Genomic DNA, 14,250 nt, shown 5'->3' with positions numbered 1-14,250 from the left:
ATTAGATTTATAGACTTCTAAAATTTCTAAGCATTTTTCTTTTTTCTGCATGTTTACCTACTCCCTATTCTCCCATTTTATTTTGTTCAGACTTTGCCAACTGCCTTGATGTCCTAAAGAAACTTCTATGCTGAGACTCCAATGTCCTGTCTCGAGTCCACTTTTTCTGGACTACTATTTTAGTCAGAAAAGTCCTTGCCACTATGTTTCATTTTTCTCCTTGTTCTTCAGACATCTCTTCTCCGTATCTTGCTGCTGGATACATATCATTCCTATCCTCTCACATACTGGAACCATGATCAATTCTATCACTATCCATGGATAGGATATGTCAATCTGTTCCCCTCCAGATCCAATCACCATCTCTGTAACTTTCTGGACCAAAATGATCCTCCTTGGTCTCCATTCCTCTTTACTTCTAGTCTCCCCTATCAGAATGTAGGCTCCTTGAGAGGAGGTATTGTTTGTGTTTTTGTATTCATATCCTTATGCAGACTATAAATAGATAACTTTTTCAGTCAGTGTCATCTTCAACTCCTCAGTCGTGTTCATCTCATATACCTAAATCATTGCCAAATTGTGGGATTTTTTTTCTCCATGACATATCTTGCATACATTCTCTTCTCTCCACTCACATAGTTGTCATTAGGCCATCATCACTTCTTGCCTAGACTAGTGCGCTTTCTAATTGGATTCTCTGCATCAAATATCTCCCCACTCCAATCCATTTTCTATATTACTAGTTAAGTGTTTTTCATGGTTTTCTTAAAGCATGGACCTAACCAAGTAACCCTCTCTAATAATTTTATGTTTCCTTATTACTCTAGGATAAAATACAACATCCTCCTACCCTGAAAGCTATTCACAACCTAATCCTTTTCTACCTCTCCAGAATTCTTATGATTACTCTTCTGCATACAGTCTGCATTTCAAAAGAAGTAGTCTATTTTATGTTTCTCACACAAACCTCTCTATTGCCTATCCTAATGTCTTTGTACTGACTACTTTTCATGTCTGGAATGCTGTTCATTCTTAGTTATCTTTAAGACTTAGTTAAGGTGCAGGAGGCCTTTCTGGCACTCCTAGCTGCTAAAGTCTTTTTAAGATTCTACTTATTTTGTGTGTACCTTGTTTATACTGATTTATGGAGAGTTATAGATAGACAGATAGATAGATAGATATAGATATAGATAGATATAAGCATACACACCTACGTACACATACATATTTACATGCATATGCATATGTTTTTATCACTTATTAGAATGCAAGTTCTTTGAGGTCAGGAACTATCTGCTTTTTCTCCAGAACTTGTAGTACCTGGCACAAAGTAGACACTTAAATATTTGTGGATCAGTTGGTATAATAAGTGCTTAACCAATTTTATTATATTTTATTACTGATTTGATTTTGGAAAGTGCACATCCCAAAGGCAGATGCTGTAATTTTCACAGAGGACAGAGAAGAAGTACAATCATTTATCTCTTATGTTTCATTTATCTTTTCTATTAAGAACAATTTTCAGACAAAAAACAGACATCCATGCATAACTAAGAGGAAAATAAAGTCCTGGAGAAGACAGTAATTACAATCTTTATAGGTCATTTTACACTTTGCAAAGTGTAAATCCTCACAACGTTTTAATGTCATTATCTGCTTTTACAAATTAAGAAAGCTGAAACACTGAATGACTTGTCCATCTAAACAGCAAACAGCAGAATTAGAACTTAAACCCAAGTAAGTTTTCTGATTCTAAGATTCTAATAACTTTCATTATCATAATCATTATCATTATTATTATTATGAAGACCAGTTACATAACCTTTAAGGCTTGTATAATATTTTACTAATATTATCTCATTTGGTTCTTATAACAATCCTGGGCGATAGGTGCTATGTTACAGAAAAAGAAACTATGGTAGACAGAGGTTAAGTGACTTGCCCATCATCACAAGGCTATTAAGTCCTGCACAAAGGATTTTAACTTTGGTCTTCTAGATTTCAGGTCAGAATTCTATTTACCATGCCATATAGTCTCTGTTTATATGAACTCAAGTTTCTTGATTCAGATCAACTCTAAGTATCAGAAAGAATCAGATGAGATAGTTGGAGTGCCATTTGGTTTGAATTTACTGTAATGGACTCTAAGACTAGAAACAGAAATAGACCATAAGACTAAAAATCGTCCCATATTCATCAAATTTTCAATGGAGAAGAAATAAAATTGTACTGGAAACAATAGCTTAGTGATCTTGAAAGTGTCTGTACATAGTAAATACTTAGTAAATGTTTGTAGACATGTTGATTTGTTAACTAGAATGAAATCATTAAATGTATAGTCTTCCAAATTCAATTTCTGTGTTGTTGTTTTCACTATATCATCAGGCCTGGAATTCAGAAAAACTTTTAGTAAAGTCTCCCATTTTATCTTCAAGGAAAAGATGGAGAATGTAGACTAAATAATCATGTATTTAAAAGAATTCTTAATTTTCTGAAAAATCTGCTCTTAACAGAGTGTTGATTAATGGAGGAATTAAAGGCTTTGGCTTGATGCAGGTTATAGACGCAGACACTCTATGAGTTTGGGATTTTTTGTTTTGTTTTGTTTTTAAATTTCCCCCATGGTGTGGATGAAGCTGGAAAAAACAGCTAATGGTGTTGGGTGACAAAATCAGAATTCAAAGAGTTGACAAAACAACATAGGAAGTCCCTTACAACTTACACAAGTTTTTAGATTTCTAAACAATATCACAAAATTGCCTCATTAAAGCTTTTAAAACAAACATTAAATTTCAAGACACTTTTCAGTGTTATTCACAAGCCCAAGGTGTTTGTTCCTATTTGGTGGCAAAAGCTGTTCATTTTTATTATTCTTGGCCACTTTCCTTGGAATAAGATACTCCATAACAGCAAGGAGACATGATCACACATTTACTAAACCAACATAACCTTTGAGTGTGAATATGGCTGGAAGTAATTAAAAATCCTAGATTCATTAAGTATACACTATATAAACTTCAACTAAAAAATACTTTCTATGTGCCTAATATTTATTTCATCTTAGAAAACATGAAACTTTAAGATGTTAGACAGTATGTCCCAATAAAGATCTTCCCATGCTGATAAAACATCTCTCTACTTTGAAACTTAATTATTTCTAAGCAAGGATCCATTTTATTGGCAAAAAGTCATTTGGCATTTAAGCACCATTTATCATTCAGGGAACATGACACACATAATAATTTAGTTAAGCTACTAATCTATAAATATTATTATTTATTGAGTATATACTATATACAGGGCTTTTTGGACATTCCAAAAGTTAGGGTTCTTTACCTTTTTTGTGTTGTGGATCACTCTGGCTGTTTGGTAAAGCCTAAGACTCACTTCTCAGAATAATGTTTTTAAATGCGTAACAATAAAATTATACAAAATATAATAAATTATATAAAATATTTTAATTTTATATAATTTATTACAAAGTAAATCAATTATATTGAAATTAACATAATTTCCCTCCATATCTATGGATTTAAGATGAAAACTCCTACCCAAAGGCTATAGGTCAACTTAGAATTTGTCCAGTGGATTTAATCCAACTAAGTATGGCATCTCTCCTCTCAAGGTACATAGAATTTGAGCTCCTTACAGTAGAGACTGTTTCATTTTTATCCTTAAATTCCTACAATGTGAAATAATAAATGTGGACTATGACAGAAAACATATGGTTGTGAATTTTAAGCATATGCGCTTAATTAGATGATAAACAAAATTTTGGAAATATTCCAAAAAATTATTATCATTTTAGGTTCCAACCTTATGAAACCTATGATCATTTGAAAAAATGTTATGCTGAGGTTTAACCTATGGATGGAGGGGAGAAATTTAGGGGAAAATAAGTTAGTAATATAAATGAGGTTGGAACAGAAATTTTTAAGTATTTAAGAGAACAAGTTGGTTTTAAGCATTATCTTATAAGTATCTATATTGATTTATAATAAAAAATAATTCTTATTACTTCTTAATTAAATCAGACAAAGAATGTCTACTTTACACAGTTTGTAGTTAGATTAACATACACTTATACAGTACTCAGAAGACTTATAAGACATGCAAAGGAATTCTATGAAGGAAAACTAGAGGATCAGTTTTATAGTTGAAAGGGTACTTTAGGTCATTTAGTTCCATTCCCTTTTTTACAGATGAGAAACCTGAAGTTAAAGAGAGAACTTGTCAAAGGCTTGCATGACAGAGTTTTAGTATCACCTCCATTTTATGGCTGAGGAAACTGAAGCCTAAAAAAGTAACCTGACCCCTTCACAATCAGATGGCCAAGAAGAATTGTAGCTGAGATGTGAACTTAGCACTTCTGCCTCCAAATCCAGGGCTTTATTCATTATATAACATTACCCTCAAAAATAAAAATAACCAAAAAAAAATCAAATAATGAAGGCAGGTAGGAAGGAAGGAAGACAGGTTTTTCTCCCAACCCTGATATTCCTTCCATTAGAGTTACTGTGTGTATTTGAAAATAATAAGACAATATAAAAGATAATATAATATAATATGATATGATATGATATGATATGATATAATATAAAGAAACCATCATTGCTACCTTGACTACCATCTCTCCTCAGATCCCAATAATGATAGCCCAGCCCAAGGAACATAAGAGCCTTGGAAATGGCCCTGTAATATCCTAACCATGGATCTGTTTCCAGCTTAGCCTCTTGATGCCATTGATGGAAGAGGGTGCTGTGGATATAGAACCCACCTTTTTTTTTCCTACACCACTAGTGACCAACTATCACTAAAGGCAGATAAGTAATAAGAGCCCTGGGAGCAGCAATACCCCCCAAACCACCATCCTGCTTGTAGACCAGCTCTCCATCATAGAAGAAACTCTTGTGGAGAAGGAATCAGTCGTCTTCACCAACTGCTACTCACAAGGCAGGCAGTCAAGCCAGACTAACTGAAGTAGCAAGTTAATCAAAGTCAATATACATTTTTAAAGTGCCTAGTCCCTGTGTTAAGCCCTAAGGGAAAAAATTAATTAATTAAAGAGGAAAAATAAAGCATCCTCCCTTAAGGAGCTCACAATCTAATAGGATAGACAATATAGACATAGCTATATATAAACAAGCTATATACAAAATAGACTAGAAATATCAATAGAGGGCAAGACTTACATGAACTGATGCTAAGTGAAATGAGCAGAACCAGGAGATCATTATATACCTCAACAACGATACTGTATGAGGATGTATTCTGATGGAAGTGGATTTCTTCAACAAAGAGATCTAATTCAGTTTCAATTGATCAAGGATAGACAGAAGCAGCTACACCCAAAGAAAGAACACTGGGAAATGAATGTAAACTGCTTACATTTTTGTTTTTGTTCCCGGGTTATTTATACCTTCTGAATCCATTTCTCTCTGTGCAACAAGAGAACTGTTCGGTTCTGCACACTTATATTGTATCTAGGATATACTGTAACCTATTTAACATAAATAGAACTTGCCATTTGGGGGAGGGTGTGGAGGGAGGGAGGGGAAAAATCGGAACAGAAGTGAGTGCAAGGGATAATGTTGTAAAAAATTACCCTGGCATGGGTTCTGTCAATAAAAAGTTATTAAAAAAAAAACACTGGAGGAAAGAGGGGAAAAAAAGAACTATCAACAGAGAGAAGACAGAGAATTAAAAGGAGTTAAAATGCAGAATTTTAGCTAAGACTTGATGGAAACTAGGGAAGCAGGATGGTGGAGATGAAGAACATTCCATGCATAAAAGATAGTCAGAGAAAATGCCTGGAACTGAGAGATGTAGTATCTTTATTGAGCAACAGAAAGGAGGCTAGTGTCACTGGATAGCAAAGCACATGGGGGAAGGTAAGGTATATGAAAACTAGAAAGTTGGTAATTGTGGGGCAGTGAGGGTAGGGATGCTTACAAAAGACTTTGAACGCCAAAAGAAGAATTTTTAATTTGATGTGAGCCACAGAGAACCACTGGAGTTTATTGTATAGGAGGTACCACAGATCTGTGCTTTTTCTGGGAATCTGAAAGAGAAACAGGATGTGGCAAGCAAAGCAAACCATCATAACCACCTTGATCAGTATCTTCCCCTCAGAAACTGATGGAGAAAGTCTAGGACCCTAAACTCAAGAGCCTAGGGATCAGCAATGCTTCCAGCACAGTGTCTTCAGCCAACATCCTGAGAAGCAGCCCTCGTGGGGTCAGTTTGATAATTACTCTTGCAGGTGTTATAGCCACAGCTCCTTTAGACCCATAAATTTCTTGCCACCAGAATCCTCGATACTGTCAAATAGTCTGACATCAAAAACTGACAGAATTTTTTTTCAATTAAGATGATATTAAAGAAACACCATCACCATTTGTTCAGTCCTGCATCCTGAGAGCCATGGGACCTTTCCATCTGACTTGTGAAACCCCCTAGATATGTTATCTCCTCCATTAGATGAGCAGATGAACTCTTTGACAGCAGGGATTGTCTTGCTTTTCTGTTTCTAATTCCTATTACTAGCACAGTGCTTTGCTCATAATATCTGCTAAATGAATGCTGAATTTCAAAGCCTGGATTATTCAGGCATATTTCAATTTAATCCATTATCTAAGCAGAATTAAATGCCTTGGCATCCTTATGTAATACAATGTTACAATCTTCCTGATCACTTTGCTTGAAAGAGTATTCAATATTAATTCTTTATGCTTATAGTCATATAATGTTAATTTTTTAATTCATCAAAAAATTTTAGTTCTATCACGAGTCAAAAAAAACTAGATTGTGATCTTGGCTCTACCACTAGCCATATGACTAAGAGTCTCTTACAGAAACTCTGGTCTTCAACAGCCTCATTTTTAAAAATTCAGAAAACAGCTTCTCTGCCTAGTTCATGAAGCTGTTTTGTAAATCAAATGGAATAATTCATATAAAATCGAGTTGCAGACTATACTATGCTAAGTAAGAACAAGTTACTATTATAGCATTTCAATATTCAATGATCTAGGGATTGGAAAAACAAGGACTCATCAAACAACAGATTATCTATTTTATTATTTATGATAAATGAAGACAAATTAGAGTAAAGAATACAAAATAAATTGAGATCAAATAGTAACAAGCTTTCAAATCACTGTTATATTTTATACACATGATTTCATTGACTCAAAGTGGCTCTCAAAAGTAGACAGGAAGTATTTCTTTGATTGATTCAAATTTGTTTATCATATCTGCACAGAGTAATTTTAGATATTTGCACTATCTTTGGGGAAAATGATGAGATGATCCCCAGATCAGATGAGTCTCCCTCCAACCACTTGATAAAATTAGAAGACACTAGGAGCAGATCACGGAGAGAAGGAGAGATCAAGAAGCACTCCTTTCAGACATATAAAAAGATCAGGGAACTCAGTGAAGAACTGATAAAGACAATGGACCTAATGTCCTTTCCTCTTCTCACTCAGTTAAGAAGATGAACTAACAGGAGGGACTGAAAGTTTAAATGTGGTAGAGCTAAGAAGTGAGATGCAGAGTTCAGCCAGCCAGCTTTAAAGAGCAATTCTTGCCTACTACAGTAGGAGAAGAGGAAATAAGTCAGTTATGGAAGAAGAACTTGGGTCTTGAAAGTTTATTCTCTTTTGGCATGCACTTGGAAAGTGCAAAAATTGGAAGAGGAATTCTCTTTGCTTCCCTTACCCCTTTCCTTACCCCTGGCAATCAAATCTTTCAGTAGAAGCACATGGCCTTCCCGCTGCAGAGCAGAGATGTCAAACAGATGACTCACTGCTCCCCAGTGCAACTGAACCAGATTAAAATGTTAATTGGGAATTATTAACAAAATAAAAAGACAGAAAAACACAGATAATTTGACATTTTAAAATTTAGTCAATATGCAGCCCACAGGAGTAATGTTTAGTGCTTCCATTTCTATTTAAATTTGACACCAATGAGTCAAAGAGTCACTAAAAAGGGAAATCATGGGACTACCTTGCTACTTGAGAAACAGACTCACAGCTGAGGTTCTAAAAGAATGAAACTGGAGAGGTTATTCCTATGTATGGGCTGTACGGGGTTCTTGTTCTTTCCAAAAGTGCACAGCATCTGAGCAGCATCTGAGCCATCTGAGAGATGGCACCTGAGAGCAACGCTAGAGTCAAACAGTGACTATCTAATCCTGCAGTACTGGGAGGGGCCAGGAGAACCCTTCTAATGCAGATGGCAAGACTAAAGTAGGTGTTCAGACATCGGTGGCCCTGATGTCCTACCAACAAGGGAGGCATGAGTTGTCCCTTCCTGCGCATACCTCAACCCCACATTTTCCCTACATAAATGTCTGGGAACTTATGAACTCTATGTGCCCACTCTCCCCACCAAGATATATCTTTGGGAAAAATGTGTTCCAGTTGCTATTGATCTTGCAAAACAAAGGCTTTTTTTTTTTTTTTTTTTTTTGTAAATGCTTTTGCTTTGAGACAGTTGTATCTTTTGACTTATTTTTTTTTAAAAGCAAACACATTGGTGGGATCTCATGAATTATGGTTTTAGTAGTGCAGACTCATACTATCTGAACCTGGAGCAGTTGTCTCCCAAGGAATCCAACCTGCAAGGCTGAGTTGGGACGGGAAGCTTAGTTAGATTCTAAATTCTTGAAAAGTGTCTATGCATATTATGTGAAGCCATTAGCAACCCTGGACATTCCAATACTAGGTCTGCTCTATCAGGTTACTTGGGAATATAGATCACAACATGCAATAAATTCTATCTAAGGCTAAATAACAGCATGAGAACAAAGGCCAACAAGGATCATAGGGGAAACTTTTAAAGAAGAAAACTCAAAAGAAAGCAAGGGAAAAGGGAAAGCGGAAACTTCTCAAGAACTGAATTCTTCCCCCGCACCTGGCTTTCTTCTTCACTGACACAGAATTGATTTCTCAAGTTTTAAAGTATTAGTATTTCTAGTTTGCCCACATCAGTGAGTATAGAGTATTGAGAAGAAATTTGCAGTTTCCCAAAGAAATCCACTCTGCTTTCCTCTTCCAAATTAATTTTGTACTTAACTTGGTGTACACATATAATATCCATCCAAGAGAAACAATCATGGAGATGACCCACTCTATATCAGATCTTTGGGTAAAGAGGAAAATGGAGGGAAGAAAATAAGGGACTGTGGCAAAGTGAATAACCACAGTAATCCCTCTATAAATACTACAAGCCATTCAGCATAATGGCCACAAATATGAAGGAAGAAAAGTGTGGATAGTATAATTTAAAACAAAAAACAGAAACAAAAGCACTCATGGTTATATTCAAGTAAGCCTAAAACAATATTAACAGATTTAACAAATTTAGAAATAAAAATGTAGGAAATCAAAGCATGACTATTTGTTTTTTAAAAAATACCTATCTACTGTTTTCTTTAATAGTCTGTTTAATTAACCTACCTCAAATTTAAGTAAGTTAGCATCTGCAAGTTGATGATGGCCTCTGGAATAACTTTGATACAATTGTGATACAGATTCAATATCTCCAGAGATACAAAATGGCACAATTCCATGGGAACTTCAATCAATCTGTTCTTGGAGAGATCTAAAAGAAAGAGAAAATAAAATTTGTGTTGGTAAATCTGCAACAATGAGTGATACAATCTTTCTAAGTAGATTTTTCTTACTTGGCATATTTTCCTATTTAAAAAAAAACAACAACTAGTTCTTTTTTTAAAGATAGACAGCATTTTCATGTATGTGGCAACTTTCATTGCCTATCTAAAGCACCTTCACAACAATAAGAGTAGATGGCATTGAGAAAAGTTTAAGAGATCTAAAAAAGTGGGGAAGGGAAACCTAGATCATGAAGATATATATATATTTATATAGTGTTTTAACATATATTACCGCATTTGTGTCTTACAACAATCCTGTGGAGTTAAAAGCTTATTATCCCTATTTTATATGTCAAATACTATTATTATCATTTGATGATTAAGGAAATGGAAGCCCAAACATATTAAATGATTGCCCCATGTGCGATTCAAGCCAGGTTTCCTCATTTCAAGCCAAGCACTTTATTTACAACGCTTCCAGACACCGTGCCTGCATAAATAAAGGAAAAAATAGTAACTGCCCTCAAGGAATTTACATTTTAAAAGAGGAGAAAGTATATAGACAATCAGGATAAAAGAAGGGACTGGATAAAATCTCTTGGAGAAGATGGTGCTTGAAATGAGTCTAGAAGGAAGCTAGGAGAGCTAAAAGGTAGGGGTGAAGTGGGATAACAGGCAAAAATAGGGGGAATCATCACTACAAAGGCAAGGGAGATGGAGCACCCTGGAAGTAAGAAAAACATATTGAGGTTTAGCAGGGTGTTGGAAGGGGAGTTAAGAAGAGGGTGAGATGGTCAGACCTATGCAATAGAAAAAACTCTTTGAGTAAGGAATGGATGCAGAAGGGAACATCTGAGACAGGAGGCCAGTTAGACAACTATGACAACAGTCCAAGCAAGAGAGGATGATTCATGGTTGTATGAGTAGAGATAGATATGGTAAAGGTCAAAACAAAAACAAAAATTGTCAATAGATTAGTTTTATATTGTTTCTAATACTGTTAAGATTTTTAATAAAATAGCCCTGGAACTTGAATTTGACTCATGGCCCTCCTTCTTCAAGCTTGTGTGACATTGGACAAATCACTTCATCTCTTGAGGACTCATTTTCTACAATTATAAAATAGGGAGGTGAGTTTGGATTAGTCTCTAAGACTTTCCAACTCTAAAATCTTGTGGTTCACAAATATGTACAGGGTAACAGAAATATTGTAGGATGATCAACTGTGATGCTACTCTGGTCAAGGCAATGATCCAAGACTATTCCAAATAACCCACAATGAAAAATGCTATCCACCTCCAGAAAGAACTGATGAACCTGGAATGCAGACTGGGATAGTATGCTTAAAAAAAACTTTATGTTTGTTGTTTTGTTTTTACTTTTGCAATACACTAGCATAAAATATTTTTAATAATATAAAAATAATTTAAAAATAAATTCCTATGATTAGTGTTATTTAACTTTAGAAGTAAGCATATTTTAAAATAATGTTTAAGAATCTTATAAAGATTTTGCAAAAATATTGCTTTGAACATACTAAATAATAAATGTTTGTTATAAAATGTGGATTTCAAAATTAAAGATCTAACTACTTCAAAAAATCTTAGAGGGACCTAATTCAACTCCTTTCTTTTAAAGATAAGGAAATCGAGACTCAACACAGGTTGTGACATCAATATATCGATGTAAATAACTCTATCTTTGAATAGTGAAACATAGCATAGAAATAAAAAGCAAAGAATTATAGTTCACTGTACTACCTATGGTACTCAATCAATGTAGACTGATTATTTAAAATAACTGCAAATGCATTATGGTTGTCACCTCCCTTTCTTCTATCACTACCATTCTACTTTCATAAACACAGAATTTCAATTAATTTGAAGTGAGTAAGAAACACCTAAATAAATCCACAATGCCACATATATTAAAGTAAGAGAAATATTGCTGGCTTCCCTTTATGAAACTTTAGATTCTAATGGGAAAAAAATTCCAGAAACCTCTAGGGTTTTTCTTCCTGAAACTCATTACTTAATGTGAGCTTCTTAATATACTGCAATACTGGAGAATTGCCCAGAAAGTGTTGACAATGTGTGTGTTGTTTTCTCAAAGAAAATTAAGCAATGGCCTGAGTTAAACCTCAAGCCTATTTTCCTCTAACAAATGTTAGAACTTTTCAATAAAGTGAATGTAAATGATGCAGAATAAACATGATTAGGAGGCTTTAGCAATTGGTGAAAGCCAATTCTAAAGATGGTTTTCATTAAATAATGTCCTTGTCACTATTGCTGTTTTTTTTTCCCCAGCAAAATTCATAATGTGGAAAGTCCATTCCATAAATAAAATCCTTGAAAAGAGAACAGAATCTATATTAAAATTTATAATGGGAAAAAAGTTTTAGGCCTAGCTCTGCTTTTAACTCAAAATGTGATTCTGGAAACAAATCACTTAAGCCACGCTGGGTGTCACATATCAATGTCTTCATCTACAAAATAAGAAATTTGAGACAAATGATTCTCCAATATTCTTTTTCAGCTTTAAGCATTCTATGTTTATCTTATTATCAATTAAAAGCAAATAGCATATTCAAGTGCAATTTTTAAAATCATAAATAAAATTTCTATCCTAAATTTCTGTCCCATATATGTATGTATGTATGTGTGTGTGTGTGTGTGTGTGTGTGTGTATATATATATATATATATATATATATATATATATATCCTGATAAATATTAGCTGCCTAAAGGTAAATTTATTTACTTATTTATTTATTTTGCTGAGGAAACTGGGGTTAAATGACTTGCCCAGGGTCACAAAGCTAGGAAGTGTTAAGTGTCTGAGGCCACATTTGAAATCAGGTCCTCTTGACTTCAGGGCTGGTGCGCTATCCACTCCATGACCTAGCTGCCCCCAAAATGTTTTTTTTTTAATTAAATTCTTGTAGTTATAAAAAATAAGCACAAATTAAATCCCATAATCTAACTTCTCATTACTAAATTAAGGATTTTTTTCATTCTAAACATTGTGAAAATCTTACTTAGCAAAGAGAACCGATTATGGAATAGCTAGCTTCCTTTAAAAAGCTATAGTTTGCTTGTTTAAATTCAACAAACATTTACTAAGCTCCCACTTTGTGCACATCACTGAAATAGGTACAAGAAATGCAAAGATATTATGAGGCTGAATTTGCAAATAGCAATATTAAAAAATGTTTGTGGAAAATATGTTTAGATTCATAGAAGGATCAGTGATAGTCTTAAATGGATAAAGTTATGCACATGAATATGGTATAATTTACACATTTGCTGTATCTCAAAAAAAAAGAGTTCTTTGAAAAACAGTACTGATAAAACTGAAACAAAGTTGAAATCAGGAAAATAAGATTTTCTTGTTTCAAATGCTTAGATTAATTGGCATCCTAAATTATATAACAACATTCATGAAAACAAAATACATACTAAATAACTACAATGTATAAGGAAACCACTATTAGGCTTTGATGCAAAGATAAATAACAATTACTATCTTTAAAAAGTTTGTGATAATAATAGGATTACAAATGATATACTACTTATTTATTAGAGTATTCTTCTTTATATTAAGACACAGTCTGTTTCATTGAAATTTCTGCCCATTTATCCTAAATCACTCATTACTAGATCTCATTATTAAAAGAAGAATAAGTGAGTCAATAGTGTATTTCTGCTAAATTTTCTATAACTGAAACAAGTCTCCTCCACTAAATAGGCTTTTAACAGTTAAGCCTATTTAGTAACAACTTTGCAAAATGCAGACATAGTCCATAAACATTTATTAGTCCTTGGTATGTGTCAAAAACTGTACTATGCCAGGTATATAAAAAGAAACAAAAGACAGACTGTGTCCTAAAAAAAACTCACAATAAGGAAATGAGTATATACAAATATACAGGATAACAGTAAATAAAAAGAGGACATAAAGATACTAATTGAGGAAGATTAGAAAAGCTTTCCTTTAAAAGTTAGGATTTTGGTTAAGACATGAAGAAAGCAAGAGAAACCAGTAGGGGAATATGAGGAGAGAAACCAAACATGGAGAATAGCCAGAGAAAATGCCCAAAGTGATTTGTTCATGGAACAACAACTTTATCTAGTGACAACAATAAGAGTAGATGGCATTGAGAAAAGTTTAAGAGATCTAAAAAAGTGGGGAAGGGAAACCTAGATCATGAAGACTTTTGAAGACTTTGGATTATTTTGTATTTGATCTTGGAGGTGAGAGGGAGACACTGAATTTTACTGAATAGAACAGCAACACTGACAGGCTATGCACATTAGGTAAAACAGTGGCAGTTGAATGAATGATGACTTGGAGGAGGGAGAGAATTGAGGCAGGCAGACCTACCAGCTGGCTGTTGCAATAGTCTAGGATGAGATGGCAATGCTCTGCACCAGGATAGTTGGTGGTAGTGTCAGACAGGAGATGTTGCAAAGGGGGGGATCAGCAGTGTCAAAATCCACAGAACTCCAGAAGGATGAAAATTGAGAAAAGACCACTGGATTGAGCAATCAAAAGGTCAATGATAACTTTGGATATAGCAATTTTGGTGGAATGAAGAGGCTGGAAGATGGACTGTAAGAGGAAAGGA

The 14,250-nt window shown here is 34.2% G+C and overlaps 1 protein-coding gene across 4 annotated transcripts in view; it reads right to left on the bottom strand.

The window, feature by feature from the left end:
• LRCH1 (leucine rich repeats and calponin homology domain containing 1) overlaps positions 1–14,250 on the bottom strand; it is a 231,477-nt gene that overhangs the window by 109,065 nt on the left and 108,162 nt on the right. For all 4 annotated transcript variants that reach the window (XM_031961917.1, XM_031961919.1, XM_031961918.1 and 1 more), the window contains exon 2: positions 9,465–9,609. In XM_031961917.1, coding sequence (XP_031817777.1) covers positions 9,465–9,609 — 145 coding nt within the window. The remainder of the gene's footprint in view (positions 1–9,464; positions 9,610–14,250) is intronic.

The sequence above is a fragment of the Sarcophilus harrisii genome, chromosome 3, assembly GCF_902635505.1.
Source record: "Sarcophilus harrisii chromosome 3, mSarHar1.11, whole genome shotgun sequence".
NCBI classification, from domain to species: Eukaryota; Metazoa; Chordata; class Mammalia; order Dasyuromorphia; family Dasyuridae; genus Sarcophilus; species Sarcophilus harrisii.
The sequence above is the reverse complement of the archived record's forward strand: the minus strand, read 5'-3'. Positions and strand labels throughout refer to the sequence as shown.